The 16,150-nt window shown below is 54.8% G+C and overlaps 4 protein-coding genes and 1 non-coding gene across 5 annotated transcripts; all 5 read left to right on the top strand.

Annotated features, from left to right (window-relative positions):
* Positions 1-2: 2 nt before the first annotated feature.
* Positions 3-5,565, top strand: IWZ02DRAFT_451975 (multidrug resistance-associated protein 1). Its single transcript, XM_066767554.1, has 8 exons — positions 3-480; positions 535-3,184; positions 3,230-3,390; positions 3,460-3,563; positions 3,681-3,710; positions 3,775-3,812; positions 3,864-4,942; positions 5,018-5,565. Exons 1-8 carry the CDS (start codon positions 190-192, stop codon positions 5,279-5,281), a joined length of 4,617 nt encoding a protein of 1,538 aa, XP_066622147.1. The 5' UTR covers positions 3-189; the 3' UTR covers positions 5,282-5,565.
* A 594-nt stretch (positions 5,566-6,159) lies between these two features.
* IWZ02DRAFT_270396 (uncharacterized protein) lies at positions 6,160-7,873 on the top strand. Its single transcript, XM_066763470.1, has 5 exons — positions 6,160-6,353; positions 6,415-6,535; positions 6,645-6,831; positions 6,890-7,420; positions 7,473-7,873. The coding sequence occupies exons 2-5, from the start codon at positions 6,452-6,454 to the stop codon at positions 7,715-7,717; spliced, it is 1,047 nt and encodes a 348-aa protein (XP_066622146.1). The 5' UTR covers positions 6,160-6,353; positions 6,415-6,451; the 3' UTR covers positions 7,718-7,873.
* On the top strand, positions 7,595-9,010 carry IWZ02DRAFT_270416 (uncharacterized protein). The gene has a single exon (XM_066763471.1). The coding sequence runs from the start codon at positions 7,747-7,749 to the stop codon at positions 8,563-8,565; it is 819 nt and encodes a 272-aa protein (XP_066622145.1). The 5' UTR covers positions 7,595-7,746; the 3' UTR covers positions 8,566-9,010.
* An 836-nt stretch (positions 9,011-9,846) lies between these two features.
* IWZ02DRAFT_355910 (SAC3/GANP/Nin1/mts3/eIF-3 p25 family-domain-containing protein) lies at positions 9,847-10,991 on the top strand (the record flags this gene model as incomplete). The annotated part of the gene is made up of 2 exons (XM_066764297.1): positions 9,847-10,026; positions 10,071-10,991. Coding segments are annotated over 2 exons (1,101 nt in total), but the record flags the coding sequence as incomplete, so codon positions are not given.
* A 4,698-nt stretch (positions 10,992-15,689) lies between these two features.
* IWZ02DRAFT_t74 lies at positions 15,690-15,774 on the top strand. The gene has a single exon. It is a non-coding gene; the product is annotated as a tRNA-Gln (tRNA).
* Positions 15,775-16,150: the final 376 nt, after the last annotated feature.

Here is a 16,150-nt window from a genome sequence, read left to right as displayed (position 1 = left end):
ACCCTCTCTCTCCGTCCTCTCTGCTCTTCCTATCGTCTCTCCTCCTCCGTCCTCGACCTTTTTTCTCTACCACTTGCAATCGCAGTCTCTCCCTCTCTCGCTCTTCAGTTCTCCTCCGCACCTGCGCCTGCCGGAGGAGAGGCGACATCGGTCTCTCTGGTTGCCCGCGCCACTGCACTGCACGCTTCAATGCTCCGCACCGAAGGGTCTCAGACGCCGCTGAGCCCTTTCAATCGCCCCTTCAACATCCACGGCCTCGCTGCCTCCACATCTGGACATCACCGGCTATGTGCTAACGCCGAGGGTTGGGGCCCGCTGAGCCCTTACCGCTACGACTTTGCGCCATGCTTTCTCGACTTGTGCATATCTCTCGTCGCTCTAGCGTTTGGTGTTTTGGGTGGAGCCGGCGCCATATGGTACCTGCTCACCAAGTGTGCGCCCCAGCCAGTCAAGAGGAATTGGCACTTTTGGGCCAAGCTGGTGAGAGTGACTCTGTCTTGCGCCAGAGGATTTGGACGCTAACCTCAGCCTCAGTCCATCATTCTAGGGCTCATCGCTACCCACATTGTTCAAGGCGCACTTCAAATTGCGCACGACCCTCATGCATTCGCCGGCGACATTCGGTTCTGGACGACTATAATCACCTTGATCTCCCTCGGCCTCGTTTTTCACGTCCAACGCATTGAGCATTACCGATCCCGGAACCCGAATGGCGTTGTACTTTTTTACTGGCTCCTCATAATCATCGCCTTTGGTATCAAGTTGCGTTCCCTGGTCTCTCAGCAGATGCAAAGCACCAATTTGGCCTATTTTGCTGTATTTTGCACCAGCACGGCAATGGCAGTCGTCGAGTTCGTCTTGGAATGGTTGGTTCCAAAGCAAGTCAGCGCCTACGACGCTCTAGGGGATGAGGATGAGTGCCCGTTCGAATATGCCGACATCTTCTCTGTTTTAACCTTTGGCTGGATGACGCCGATGATGAAGTATGGCTACCAGCACTTTTTGACGCAAGATGACCTCTGGAACCTACGCAAACGGGACACGACACGCGCGACTGTGGACCGATTTGACCATGCTTGGGACAAGGAGCTGCACAGAGAACACCCGTCGCTGTGGATCGCGCTTGGGACAGCGTTTGGAGGGCCGTATTTTAGGGGAGCTGTCATCAAAGTTGGCAGTGATGTCTTGGCCTTTGTCCAGCCGCAGCTGCTCCGACTACTCATCAATTTCATAGCGTCATATCGCACAGATGATCCGGAGCCAGTGATTCGTGGCGCTGCGATTGCTTTGGCCATGTTCGCCGTGTCTGTTTCCCAGACTGCTTGTCTCCATCAGTATTTTCAGAGGTCGTTTGAGACTGGCATGCGCGTCAAATCTGCTTTGACAGCTGCCATTTACTCCAAAGCCATGCGTCTCTCTAACGAGGGACGTGCTTCCAAGTCCACCGGCGACATTGTCAACTACATGGCTGTCGACACGCAGCGCCTGCAGGACCTCGCCCAATTCGGACAACAGCTGTGGTCTGCGCCTTTCCAAATCGTTCTCTGCATGGTATCGCTACATCAACTTGTAGGACTCAGCATGCTCGCTGGCGTTGGCGCCATGATTGTCATGATCCCAATCAACGGGCTCATTGCCAGGATTATGAAGACGCTGCAAAAGGCACAGATGAAGAACAAGGATGCGAGAACGCGGCTCATGACGGAGATTTTGAACAACATGAAGTCCATCAAACTCTACGCATGGACGACGGCCTTCATCAACAAACTCAACTTCATCCGGAACGACCAAGAACTCAGGACACTGCGAAAAATCGGCGCTGCCCAGGCTTTTGCCAACTTTACCTGGTCGACCACGCCGTTTCTGGTTTCTTGTTCCACCTTCGCCGTCTTTGTCCTCACCAACGACAAACCCCTGACGACCGACATTGTGTTCCCCGCGCTCACCTTGTTCAACCTGTTGACGTTTCCGCTCTCGGTTTTACCAATGGTGATTACTTCGATCATCGAGGCCAGCGTCGCCGTGGCGCGACTTACGAGTTACCTTACTGCTGAAGAGCTTCAAGACGACGCTGTGACTAGAGAAGAAGCTGCAGAGGAAGCGGGCGACGAGTCGGTCGTCATTAGAGACGGAACGTTTACCTGGAACAAGAAGGAGGCTCGAGTGGCACTCGACAACATCAACTTCGCTGCGCACAAGGGCGAGCTCTCGTGCATTGTCGGCCGCGTTGGGTCTGGCAAGTCTTCCCTTCTGTCGGCCATTCTGGGGGACTTGTGGAAAACAAACGGCGAGGTGATTGTCCGCGGCAAGACTGCATATGTGGCTCAGACTGCATGGGTCATGAACGCGTCGGTCAGGGAAAACATTGTGTTTGGCTATCGATGGGATCCTCACTTTTACGACCGCACCGTAAAGGCCTGCGCTTTGGTTGACGACTTTGCATCATTGCCCGACGGCGATCAGACGGAGGTCGGCGAGAGGGGCATCTCCTTGTCTGGAGGCCAGAAAGCCCGCCTCACTTTGGCTCGAGCTGTCTACGCCCGAGCCGACATTTACTTGCTTGACGATGTTCTATCGGCTGTCGACCAGCACGTTGGTCGTCATATCATTGACAATGTTTTGGGGCCCAAAGGCCTGCTCTCAAGCCGTACCCGAATTTTGGCAACCAACTCCATCCCCGTCCTCTTTGAGGCAAACTACATTTCTCTTATCAGAGAGGGCTCCATAGTAGAAAAGGGCACTTACGAACAGCTGATCGCCATGAAGGGAGAGATTGCAAATCTTATCAACAGCTCCCACAAGGAGGACTCGGAGCTAAGCACCGAGGGCAGCGACGAGTCGGCAACCGTTTACAGCCCTGCCTCTGACGAAGACGATGGCCAAATGGAAACAGAGGCCCAAGAAGGCGTGACGCAGCTCGCACCCATCAGGACCAGGGGCGCTAGCCGCAAGAGAAGCTCTGGTGGTCACGAGTTGCGACGGGCCAGTACAGCCAGCTTCCGCGGCCCGCGTGGCAAGCTCACGGATGAGGAAGGTGGTGCACTCAAGAGCAAGCAGACCAAGGAGTTTAGTGAACAAGGCAAAGTCAAGTGGAGCGTGTACGCCGAGTACGCCAAAACCAGCAATCTGGCTGCCGTGGTCATTTACCTGCTCATGCTCATAGGTGCGCAGACGGCACAGATAGGTATGTTGACTCAGCACCCTTGAAGGCGATTCTAATAGAAGACAGGCGGTAGCGTTTGGTTGAAGCAGTGGTCGGAGGTTAATGGTAAGCACGGTAGCAACCGCGATGTCGGCAAGTACATTGGCATCTACTTCGCCTTTGGATTTGGGTCCGCTGCCCTGGTGGTTGTCCAGACGCTTATTCTATGGATTTTTTGTTCGATCGAGGTAAGCTGCTGCTTCGTGCACCATGGGACAAGAGGACTTGTTTTTGACGCTCGCACCCGCTGCACACAGGCCTCGCGGAAGCTGCACGAACGGATGGCCTTTGCCATTTTTAGGTCACCAATGAGCTTCTTTGAGACGACGCCGACTGGCCGAATTTTGAACCGTTTTTCAAGGTAAGTGGTTGCACAGACAAATTCCCCGATGCATGCAAAGTGCGTGCAACCAGGTTGCTGCATCTCAATCAAGGCCACAGTTGGGCAGGAGAGACTGACGAGACGATGCTTCAACAGTGATATCTATCGCGTGGACGAGATGCTCGCGTAAGTGTCCTTCGGACCCTAAAGAATAATTTTTGCAACATTGCTCACTCCATTTGCTCTTCAGTCGAACTTTCAACATGCTGTTTGTCAACAGTGCAAGAGGTATGATGTCGTTATCCGTCGCCCCACCCGAACAGGCTGACCTGTGAACAGCGGTCTTCACGCTTGCGGTCGTCTCTGCATCGACTCCCATATTCATTGCATTGATTGTGCCTCTCGGAGCCTTGTACCTGTACATTCAGCGGTACTACCTGCGCACGTCCAGAGAACTCAAACGTCTCGACAGCGTCAGCAAGAGCCCGATCTATGCCCACTTCCAAGAGTCGCTAAGCGGCATCTCGACAATCAGGGCGTACAGGCAACAGGGTCGCTTCGCTCAGGAGAACGAATGGCGTGTAGATGCCAATCTGCGCGCATACTTTCCGTCCATCAATGCCAACCGATGGCTGGCGGTGCGGCTGGAGTTCATTGGGTCAGTCATTATCCTGGCAGCTGCAGGGTTCTCAATCATTTCTGTTGCATCGGGCAGCAAGCTCTCGGCTGGTCTCGTCGGCCTGGCCATGTCGTATGCGCTGCAGATCACGCAGTCTCTGAACTGGATCGTCCGACAGACGGTCGAGGTCGAGACCAACATTGTTTCGGTGGAACGGGTGCTCGAATACGCCAGCCTGCCGAGCGAAGCGCCAGAGATCATTTCCAAGAACAGACCGCCCGTCAGCTGGCCACCGCACGGCGCCGTAGGATTCGAAAATTACAGCACGAGATATCGGGCTGGGCTGGACCTGGTGCTGAAGAACATCAACCTCGACATCAAGCCGCGCGAGAAGATTGGCGTTGTGGGGCGAACGGGGGCGGGCAAAAGCTCGTTGACGCTGGCGCTGTTCCGCATCATCGAGCCGGTCGAGGGCCACGTGAGCATCGACTCGTTGAACACGAGTTCAATCGGGCTCCTGGACCTCCGACGCAGGCTGGCCATTATCCCACAAGATGCGGCGCTCTTTGAGGGCACGGTACGGGACAACCTGGACCCAGCCCGAGTGCACGACGACACGGAACTATGGAGTGCGCTGGACCATGCTCGACTGAAGGAACACGTTGCGAGCATGCCAGGCAAGTTGGACGCGACGGTGCACGAGGGAGGATCCAATCTCAGCCAGGGGCAGCGGCAGCTGGTGTCGTTGGCGCGGGCGCTGCTGGCGCCCAGCAACATTTTGGTGTTGGACGAGGCAACGGTAAGTGGGCCCCAATCACGGATTACAAGCGGTGGTGAGATGGAGCCGACTGACGTATGTATGTAACGGGTGCAGGCGGCCGTGGACGTCGAGACCGACGCGATGCTGCAAACGACATTGCGCAGTCCAATTTTTAGCAACCGCACGATTATTACGATTGCGCATCGGATCAACACGATCCTCGACTCGGACCGCATCGTGGTGCTCGAGCGGGGTGAGGTGGCCGAGTTTGACACGCCGGCGGAGCTGGTACGTCGACAAGGGCTCTTCTACGAGTTGGTGCGCGAAGCGAATCTTTTGGGGGCAGTTGAGAGCGGCAGTGGCGTGCAGCAGCAGTAGATGAAGGGAGCCAGGGCGGCAGCCCGGCTGGCTGGCGGTCAGGGTGGACCCGGGAAAGTGTACATACAGTTGATGACTTGAGAGCGACATGCAACAACCATCGGGGAGCAACGGCAGCCCGTGCATCAGCCCAGCTTGTGCGTGATGGTGATGGCCGGTCGAGATGGGGGCATGTAAAATCCGCGGGGAGAAGTGCTTTTTCAACAACTGACGCGGCAGCGGGGCGGGGCGGGAGATTACCTTAAGTATGTGCCTAGGTTCGGTTAGGTTGGGATGGAGGACCTGAGGGAGGGAGGGAGGGCATGGGGGTGGGTGACGGGTAGGGCCGAAGGCGGCCGGGCGGCCGGGCGGGAGCCTGTCTGGTGCTAGCTAGTTGGCCCAAGTACCTAGGTACGTACCGTACTTAGGGCTGAGACTGTCGCTGTTGTTGTTCCCGTCTGATTCTGATGGATGGATGGATCAGATTGATTAGGTGATTGCGCGCGGAGCCAACGGGCCGACCGTTGGTTGTCGGCGTGGAGTCTGCTTCCGCCACGGCCATCGGCCTCCGTTTGGACATGAACCCACTGGACTGCGACAGAAGAAACGACGCGGCTAATTGTTGGACAGAAAAACAAATGTCGAAAATGAACCAAACAAAAAAAAAACCCCCGAAAAAAAAAAAAATTTCCCACCGCTGTCCAGTCGCCGTCGGGGCTGCCATCCGTCCCCACCTGCGGCGTATACGTCTTGTATCGCAGGAGGCTCGCTTGTCCGTGGCAAGCAAATGTTTGGCTGCTGCTGCTGCTGCTGCTGCTGCTGCTGCACACTGCCATGGGTCTTGACAGGGTGCTTGGTTCAATAATAACCTAACGCCATCTAGCCTTCTTATACCGGGCCAAACCCATCCCTCTTCGCTTATCTCCCTCTGGTTTATTTTTTCCCCTTCGCTTGCCCCCCCCCACGTGTTTGCAACCTACATTACTCCTGCCTTGCCTTGGTTGCGTCGCCTTGTCGCTTCGCCTCGCTTCTCTCCCTCACTCTTCCTACCTCTCTCTCCCTTTCTCTCCTTCTCTTTCGCCAGCCTCGTCTTGTGAGTTGTCATGTCACCTTTCAACAACGACTGTCCATGACTGACTGACTGAGCCAAGTAGCGAACCGTTGGACCGGCGCCTTGGCGCCAGAGACAGCATGACGACCAACTCTGCTCGCAAAGACGGCTCCAAACCCCAGGGCCATTTCCATTCCCATGCCGACGAGCGGTCCGTGCGAGAGGTGAGTGATGTCTGGTCTGGTCGTGTTTCTTGGTCCTTGTCGACCCTTACCCCGCACTTTGGCCAATGCCACAACGGCCGCTAACCTTTCTCGGCCCTAGATCGAACAGGCCATCCTTCGCCAATGCAACATCAACCCCGTTGCCTTTGCTGTCGCCGGTGTCGACGACCAAGGCCACTCTTTTACCTTGACCTCCGACAAGCTCCACCGCTTCACGTCCCAAATCATCGCCGCTGTCAACTCTAGTCTTGCCCCGTCGTCAGCTCCGGTTCCGCTTCCGCTTCCGGCCATCTACGGTGCGTCTGACCAGTCTCCTCGGTCTCGGGTCACACCAACGCTGACTGTGCTGCCCAGCTGACGAGAACCGCTCTTCTGACTACACACGCCGTTCCTCCAATCACTCCAACAATGTCAACATCAAGCCCAAGGCCCTGGCTCCCGGAAAACGCCGCAGGTCGCCTTCCCGCAACCAGGCCATCTACGACAATATCGACGACGACGACAACAACGAGCATTGGCCTGCCAACCTGGAACCCACTGGAACCCAATCCGTCAGCTTTCAAATCAAGGACTTTCGACAAGTCGTTAGCCAGCTTGGCCTCCGCATCGATCAGATGCAGCAGCTAGCTCTCAAGGCTGTCGAAAAGCTATGGATCAAGACCATTGAACCGAAAAAGCAATCTCGCTTCCCCTATGTCAACAGCGATGACAGCAAGAAAAGGGACGATAAGACCAGCAAGAAGCGCGTCAAGCCCAGGGACGGTCCAGACACCCCGTCTTGGTGGCCTACTGAACGCCAGGAATGGTGGAGTTGGCTGCCGCATCCCGCCTGCAAGACCCTGCAGAAAGTGCGCCACAAGGAACCTGACCACCTGAGAAAAGAGGGTAAGATTGCTGTACTTGCTTGACCACGTCGAAGCTAATCAATCGGTGCCAGAGCGCTTGGTTCTCGGTGTTCAAATTCTGCTAGTCCTAGCCGAAAGGCCCGGCGGGATTGATCTGTTGGAAAATTCCACCAAGGATTGCATTTTGAGCTTTGACCCGGACGGGGCAGGCAGCCTTGAACGCAAGAGGCTGCGGGAGATCTTTCTTGCCGACTGCTACGAGCTGGCCAGATACTGGTCTGATTATCTAGATGGTGGTTTGGGTACGTTTGTTCATCAACTCTGGAGGCGTTTCTAACGTCGGTAGATGGTGAGGATCAGTACACCATGAAGGTGTACCCCAAGCAAGCCCTTGGTCCCGCCAAGAAGGCAAAGTCAACGACGACTAATTCGAGAAAACGAGCTCGCAAGAATTCGTCTCCCAAATCCCAGACCGGACAAACTTCTCGCGCGCATCGCTCACACGAGGATGAGCTGGTCAGGGAGACGAAGCAACTCGACTTGCAAAACCAAGCGTGGGACACTGCCACTCAGCAAGATTCCGATTCCCCCTTTGTGCCGAATCCCGATGGAGATGGATACCGTTTCACTTCGGCCAACGAGCAAACTTCTAACAGTGTCTCTTCTCAGCAAGCTGCGGCGTTGCATCCAATTTACGAAGAGCCATTGCAGTCGCGATATCCGTACGAGTCCAAGCCGGCCATGAATTTCGCTGATCAATCTGGCTACGCCATGAATCGCGACCAAGGCTACATGGGCCAATACTCGCCTTATCCTTCCGATTGGCGTTCTCTGCCGCCGCAATCCAGCTCCTCTTATTCTTCGCCAACTTCTTTGGCTCCCAACTCGACCGTCTCATACCCATCGTCGAACACCAGCTTTCCCGGAAACATGAATTACTCCTTCAACCAACAAATTTCTTCAGGTCATGGCTACAACAGCCCCATCCCGCAGCAAATTGGCCTCGCGATCCCCGTCGCTGAGCCACAAATGCAGCAAATGGCGCAGGCACCTTTGCCCATGATGCACGGAATGCGCGTCCAAGGCGGCTATGAGGAGTCGCAGTACGCGAACCAGCAATTCAGAACTGGAAGCCTCGGGCATCCCAATCTTTCGTACGGCATGTCTGGGTCGCAGTTTGGCTAGTCCTTGTTACTACTTGATCCCACAGGGTACGATCTGGATTGCCTGCATCGCTTTCTTCTTTCTCTCTTTCCTTCCTTTTTTTCCTTTTAGTGTTTGCTGCTGGAAAGAATGACGACACGACGGTTACGAAGTGATGACCTTGAGCATTCGGCGGGCCTTGTGCGATTCTTTCCAAAAGTGCGGAGTTTGGACCTGGAATTTACTCCCCTTGGCTTGGGAACTTTGTTCGGGTAACGATGTCGATCGTCTGGACCTACTGCATCACCATCTGAGCGGCTTGCGAGATGGCACCCTTTTCAATTCGTCGGTCGATTCTTTTTTTCTTTTTTCTTTTTTTTTTTTTTTGTTTTTGCTATCCAAGCGCTGTGCTCTTGCGGGTCGATTCTACAACCTTTTGTTCTCTGCTGCTTTACTTGTCTCGTTGCAGAATTTGGAAGCGTTCTGAGCGGCTGGAGACCTTTGTGTTCTTCATCTTTAGCTTAAGACCTTGGGCCTGGCGCTGGCAGCTTCGCAGCGCGAGAGAAGGCTGCGAGAGAAGGAATTAAATGACCTTTTGGAACTTCCCAACCAGCCGACAGATTTAGCGTGAAGTGAGACTTGACCGTGTCCCTCCTGGTGCCGTGCTCAAGGCTTGTATAACGTTCCCGTTTGGTACTAGCGCCAAGTCTGGGTTGGTTCGGCCCGACTGGGATGCGCTCCGACTGCAGCTTCCCTGGAGCGAGCTTTCGCTCTTCTGGAGCCGCCGAACAACTCGACAAAGAACAAGACAACGGCTCCACCGCCCGCTCCCAATCGAGGCCGCTTCCCTACCACCCATCGGCACAACCAGACATTGCATATCGGCGGATGACGGAAAGCCGTGTGGTTTTCCACTAACTAGCTGCGACTGCCATGTCGTCAGCGCGCGGAGGCGACCGCGGAGGCGACCGCGGAGGACTCAGAGGCGCACGCCGCGCTGGCTTTGGCGGAAGAGGCACTAATGCCAGCGACAGCGAGGGCAGTGGTCGTGGAGGTTCAAGACGTGGACGAGGAGGCGTAAAGGGCGCGGCAACCGCGACATCAAGAGGCGCGTCATCCAGACCCCGACAGAGAAATTTGGGACCGCAGCCAGCGTCGCACGCATCCAAAGCTGCGGCATCGAAACCCACTCTTCTCCCTCCTCCCAGGCCGTTTATGGAAGGCCTCAGCTGGGCGCAGAGGTATCAAACGGTATGTTTTAGCACCACTACTTTGCTGATGAAAAGGAGAGATTTAGAATGACATCTTCGCCTTTTCGTATAGCTCAAAGCCAACCGGGACCAAGAACGGAAGCACGCCATTGCCGCTGGTCTCATTGCCGACCCAGACAAGCCAAGAAAGCTGGCCGACGCCATCACGATTGTGGGAACATGCCAGGACATGTGCGGCGAGTTTGAGAGGGCAGAGCGCGTATACCAGAATGATGTTTGGGAGCTCGAATACGTACGTTTTCTCTGCAACTTTTCATCGCGGTCTGACGATCAAAGGAACCCGGCACCACAGAGCCCGCCGAGCATCGGATGGTGAAGAAGTTTCGGCGCGCAGCCGCGGGCGTCGAGGAGCAGCTCCCATCCGACCTACGGCCTCCTGAAATTCTTCGACAGACCTGCGATTATCTGTTTGACCAAGTGCTATCGGAGACGCCGCTGGGACAAGCACACCACTTTCTCTGGGACCGCACCAGAGCCATTCGCAACGACTTTTCCATTCAGCAGTGCACCAAGATACCCGACGTTCGCGTCCAAATAGACTGTCTTGAGAGGATCGCGCGCTTCCACATCATTTCGATGCACCAACTGGCGACGGAAAAGAAGCCATACGATGCATACGACAATTTCCAGGATCGCGAGCAGCTTGACAAGACTCTTCTGACCTTGATGGAGCTGTACGACGCCAACCGATCGAGATACCGCTCACCAAACGAGGGGGAATTCCGAGCATATTGCATCCTTTTTGAAATGAAGTCGTTGGTTCCCAATATTGAGGATAGAATCCAAACCTGGGAACCCGATCTTATCAAGAATCCCCAGGTCCGGAAAGCGGTCAAGCTGTACAATTCTGCTTGTGACACTATCAGACCGGTCGGACCACTCAACCCACGCACAAGTCACCCAATTGCTCAGGCAAATTCTGCGCGATTTTTTCGAACCATCGAGTCTCCGGAGGTTTCGTATCTTATGGCCTGCGTCTCCGAAATCGAATTCAAGTCTGTCAGAGAGGCTACGCTGAATGGTATTTGGCAGGCCTACCGGACAGGCGGCAACACACGGACCGAGGATTGGACGCTGGCAGAGGTCACCCGCGTGCTGGCCTTTGACGACGACGAAGAGACGCGCACCTTTTGCGAGGCGTACGGCTTTGTCATTGACGAAAAGGCAGACGGCACCGAGTTCCTCGACCTGACGTCAGTCCAGGGCAAGCATCTCCCTGGTGCGGCTGCAGGCCTTCGCAAGCAGTTTCGCTCTCACAACTTGGTCGAATCGAAGCGCTGGGGTCGCTCGCTGTCGGCTGTCATCAATGGTCTCACGGTTCAAGAGGCGACGGAGCGTGGCTTGATTGTGGAGGACGCCGTGATGCCGGAAAATAGCCCACCAAAGGAGTCATCTCTCTTTGTGAGCCAGCAAGAATCAGACACTGAGACTGAAAGCGCGACCACGAGCTCTTATGCGCCGCCTGTTAATCCTTTTGCTGCGGCGTTGAGCAAAGCAGGGAAAACTGCGCCAGGTTTTCCGTTCGGCAAGCCCGTCGAGGGAGCCTCTGGCTTTGGCAAGCCAGTTGACTCTTCAATATTTTCGTTTGGGAAGCCCGCAGATGCAGCCCCCGGCGTTGGACAACCAACGATTTCTTCCATCTCGAGCGAACCTGGTGAAGGTGACTCTAGCTTTAGGAAAGCGGTGGACTCAACCTCTTCATTTGGCAAGCCGGCAGTTTCTGGGGGCACCACCATCTTTGGACAGCCGGCTGCTGGCCCGTCTTTCTCTTTTGGCAAGCCTGCGGAAGATTCGAAACCCACGGATTCACCTCTGGGCCAGTCTGTCGCCACGTCCTCTTCAACTGCCACCCCAGTCTTTTCGTTTGGCAAGCCTGCAGAGACTCCGGAGGGGTCAGTCTTTGCCAAGTCACCCTTTGGTCAGCCTACCGCTACACAGTCCGTGTTTAGCAAACCTGCAAGCCCCAAAGAATCACCTTTCAACAAGACCCCGGGGCCCTTCACAGAGGTTGAAAAGGAGACGGAACCGGAGCACAAGTCCTCGTCTCCGACGTCAACATCTACATCTTCCGCACAATCTCCGTTTAACCTTGACAAGGCACCAAGCACAACTTTGTTTCCCTCAGCCTCCGCGGCTGGACCCTCGATTTTCAGTCCGTCAGGAAACTCGACCCAAAACGACTCAAGACCTTTCGGCCTCTCAAACCTGGGACAGCCACCACCGACCGCCCAAGGTCCTGGAGCAGCGACTCCTCCAGGTTCTCCAAAATCAACTCCTTTCAGCATGCCTACTTCTGAGAATTTGTCTCGGCCCTCCGAGTCGGAAGCGAAGAATCCTTTCGGATTTACTACTTCTCAACTTTCCGGAACCTCTGGGATTCATTTCAAATCATCAACATCGACCTTTACTCCCGCACCAGCAACGACGCCTTCGACGACGATCGAACCTCCACAGCCCCCTCCTGGATTATTCAATTCAACCAAGCAATCACTAAACTTGGGGACTTTTGCACCTGGACCTCCCTCTTCGCAACCTGCCTCTAAACCGCCAACATTCTCACTCGGTGGTTCTTCGACTAAGGCTTCTCAACTTCCACCACCTCTCTCTCCAGGCAGCTCTTCGACACTTCCCTCGCCGCCGAAATTCTCCCTTGGTAGCTCCGCGACTCAAACAACCTCATTTCCTCCAACGCCTACAGCATCCAAACCCTCCCTTCCCCATGCAACAACATCTAACGAACTTCGAGTCAAAGTCGCTCCTGACCGAAAAGAAGAAAAGTCCCGCGCCTATCAAAAAATTACAAAAAATCTCGTCCTCGAACCCACCAGTGGCCTGCTCACCCAGTTCATCGAGCACAAGGCAGAAGAGATCATTCGCAATGCTATGCGGCAATTTGAAGAAGAGCAGGAAGAAGCACTCGCCCGCAAATTTCGGGCCAGCAAGCTTTCGATCCGCTACGTGCAGCTCTGGAAAGACTCGTGTGCTGCAGCTAGACACAAGCGCCGGGCTCGCGAGCGGCGCAAAGCACGCCGTTCAGCTGTCATATCCGCCTCTCGAGGGACCCGTGACAGCCGAATCGAGAACGATGTTCAGGAATTCAAAAGCACCATGGCTGCTAGCACAATGAGGCGCAGTGCTTCGCGAGAGAGCAATCGTAATGGATTCAAAGACTCATTTAGCTCAAGCATTGGCATTGCGGACATCATGGCGCGGCAGAATCGGTCAATGGATCCACCCCCAAGGCCGCCATCAACAGCATCTGAACGCGGAGAGCCATCGACGCTGTCTGAGCGCAGGAGCGCGAGCCACTACTCGTCTCGCCCACTGGCCCCGCAAAACGAAGACTTTCGCGTGACCAAGGCACCACTTAGATATCGCGCTAGCTTCCTTGCCGGTGATCCACTTCTCCCCCCAGACAGCACCTATGACGGCCGCATCAGTACGACCAAGACAGACTACTTTCGCCTTCGCGCCATGGGCATCAACCCCGACGACGTCTATCCCAACCGAAGAAAGCGAGTGCGCGATGCAGTCTCTGAAGATGTGGAATCTTTTGCAAGCCGATCAACAACTCCACCCGACCGCAAAAAGAGGGCCGTCTCGCGCGAACAACTCACGGCCACACCGTCGAGCGTCTCCAAAGTCGACGACGTTGATAGCAACGATCCTCTTGTCGCCAGGTGTCGCAGTCTCACCAAGTCTTTTATGGACGACATCAGTGCGCTGCGCAGCCTGCGTGAGCAGAATGAGCGCGAGTCGCTGCGCCTCAGTCAAAGTTCCGTGGATGATTCGCTCGCCCGTTCTTATAGCGACTTTCGCAGCTCGCATTTTGGAAAGGGCCATGCGGCGACGTCGCCAGCGAGTAGCAGCTTGCCCAAGTACTGGGGCCGTCAGAGCAAGTTTCTTCCCCGATCCGAGTATGGCGGTGCGCGGTGGCTGCAAAACAAGTTGGTCGACAATGGGAGTGAGACATCGCCATCGAGAAGGCATGAGCTCGTCGCGGACAACAAGAGTCTTTCTCGACCAAGCGCGACATCTGGCAACCACTTGAGCAGTGCGAATTTAGGCTCGCCGAAGCCACCTGGCTTCACTACCGCATCCCGCGGTATGCCTACAAACACTTTACCACAGTCAGCGCAGCCAAATCAGCGTGCATCGGACACTCATACCAAAGGCAATGGCGTGCCTGTCACTCAGGAGGCCGACGTCGTTATTCTGTCTTCGGGAGACGATGAGGACCCGAAGCCACAGGAAACTGTAGAAGATTCGCTTTCAGATGGTGATGAAGCGGGAGGGGAGGAGCTCGAGGATGATGAAAACCTGTCGCAACACGCCCAGGACCTGCGCCAACGCGAGCGCAGGAGCACGGCAGAGGAAGACTTTTACCTCACCGGCAGCGACGAGATCCAGGATGCCGAAGACGAGATTGATGAAGCGGCATTGCAGGATGAATTTGACGACGATGAGTATGAATCGAGTGAAGTGGGAGATGATGACGATGAGGGATACAGTGAGCAAAGGGAAGGACAAGAGGATGACCAGAGTGCTGGTGCTGATGGGGGGGATGTGGACGACGATGAAGAGGAGGAGAATCCACAGGCCAACCCTGCGGCGTCTAAATATCGCAACGCGGGGAATAGCATCGAAGATGCTATCGAGCTCTGAGTGAGCGAGCTAGCAGTGGACTTTACTGCAGTAGTCTCTCTACCTTGCTCTACTCCGCCTCGGAGAGCTCCGACGGCCCAGCTGTTTGGCGTCGAAACGAAATTGTCCGCCTTTCCTTACCTGTCGCTGCGATGCTTTCTTGCTTTTGGGCTCAAAGCTTCCCATCTACTTGACTGGCTGGCTTGTTTTGCTTGCTTGCTTGTTCACTGCTGCATAGCGAATGGCGTTTTGGGCGCCGCGGGCAATCGATTTACCGAATGAATGGATGGGCGGGAGTTGTGACGCGGACAAGAACTCAAAATTCGAACACCAGGTTTTTTTTGTGGCTAGATTTATGAGATCCGAGATGGCTGTCCAGAATTTCACTGCGCGGATTGTGCTAGATTTGATTGGAATTGTGCCCTTGTTTGTCAATCAACGTGTTTCCACTACTACGCAGTGTGGAGATAGTGGATGCGCTGACACTGGAGCCTGTATGGCCTTGCTTCGTCTCTCTTTGGTTTCCACCTATTCCAAGATTCCAGCACGGTGCAGCGTGGTGTTTGGGGTCCGCCCGAGTGTAATGACAAGCTGGAAATGGAGGTGGAAACACTGGGCACCTGTGCCTTTATTTCATCGGTTTGTCCTGTCCCTAGTGCGCAAGTTTGTAATATCTGCGCAGTGTTTGCGTGCGATTGACGCTGGTTGGGTAGAGAGGGCCACGATGTGCTTGCACATGGCGGAAACAGTCATCAGACCTTGGGAAGAAGGAGCATCCTGATCCCAACATTGCAAAGTCTTACCGTCTGGGCTTCGCCGCACTCGGCCTCGCAGAGTCAGTCGCCTTCGCCGTGGTGGTGTCCCAACGTTCGTCTTCCAAGCGCTGGTTTGCTCGTTCAGAAATTGATACACAGGATCGTAGCCCGGTCCGCGTTTCTATGTTATTTCGGATTTGCATTCATGCGGGACTGCATCTCCGAAGCACTTCGGAAGAGAGGAGGTTCGGTGTGGTGGTCGATTCCATCTTGCAACGAGGCTGGTGGGCGATCCACTCGCCAAAGTCAAGGCCAATGATATCGTCCAGACTTCAATTCCGCCGCTTCAATATGACAGCTCGTAGTCTTGGATATCTGACATACTCGTCTCTGACTGAGATTTTCCTGAATGCCATGAGGAATAACCCGAAATGCATGCTTTGGATTTTTTGAATAGTTTATATTTGCAGTCAGCTGGCCAGGAATAGATTAATTAGCGAGAGTAGTGTAGTGGTCTCATCACTCCGGATTTTGAAATGAGAGAAATTCCGGCAACCCCGGTTCGACTCCGGGCTTTCGCTGATGAAATTTTGCCCCCTTTTTTTGGCCCCCGTTCCCGCCCCCCCCCCCCCCCCCTTCTCCAACTCATGCAGTTGTGAGCTTCCGCGGAATGGCGTTCATGTCAATTGTCACACACTCAAGCGATGTGTCAACGAATCATACTCATACTGTAAATCGCCCTCTGATATGTGCCGGCTTATTTCATCTCCTCTTCCTTCCGCTCTCCAGCGTGGTTCTCTTTGCGTTATTTGCCCCGGAGCACCGTGAAGCTGGGCGAATACGGTAGGTTTGCAGCCGGCGACTGCTACTGTGGATCTACGAACAGAAATGGTAAGCTCCAATTCGAAAATCAGCCACGGAAATGGCGTGACTCAACAATAGAAGAAGCCGACTTTG

The sequence above is a fragment of the Phyllosticta citriasiana genome (assembly GCF_038021145.1).
Source record: "Phyllosticta citriasiana strain CBS 120426 chromosome Unknown IWZ02scaffold_7, whole genome shotgun sequence".
Lineage (NCBI taxonomy): Eukaryota > Fungi > Ascomycota > Dothideomycetes > Botryosphaeriales > Phyllostictaceae > Phyllosticta > Phyllosticta citriasiana.
This window is presented reverse-complemented; position numbering and strand designations above follow the sequence as displayed.

What these genes read in the sequence shown, in the direction of transcription:
- IWZ02DRAFT_270416 (XM_066763471.1), top strand. Translation starts at nt 7,747, where the DNA reads ATGAAGGTGTACCCCAAGCAAGCCCTTGGTCCCGCCAAGAAGGCAAAG.
- IWZ02DRAFT_270396 (XM_066763470.1), top strand. Translation starts at nt 6,452, where the DNA reads ATGACGACCAACTCTGCTCGCAAAGACGGCTCCAAACCCCAGGGCCAT. An exon ending in TCCGCTTCCGGCCATCTACG is followed by an intron (nt 6,832 to 6,889) that starts GTGCGTCTGACC and finishes TGTGCTGCCCAG; the next exon opens with CTGACGAGAACCGCTCTTCT. An exon ending in TGACCACCTGAGAAAAGAGG is followed by an intron (nt 7,421 to 7,472) that starts GTAAGATTGCTG and finishes AATCGGTGCCAG; the next exon opens with AGCGCTTGGTTCTCGGTGTT.
- IWZ02DRAFT_451975 (XM_066767554.1), top strand. Translation starts at nt 190, where the DNA reads ATGCTCCGCACCGAAGGGTCTCAGACGCCGCTGAGCCCTTTCAATCGC. An exon ending in GGCACTTTTGGGCCAAGCTG is followed by an intron (nt 481 to 534) that starts GTGAGAGTGACT and finishes CCTCAGCCTCAG; the next exon opens with TCCATCATTCTAGGGCTCAT. An exon ending in GTTTGTCAACAGTGCAAGAG is followed by an intron (nt 3,813 to 3,863) that starts GTATGATGTCGT and finishes ACCTGTGAACAG; the next exon opens with CGGTCTTCACGCTTGCGGTC.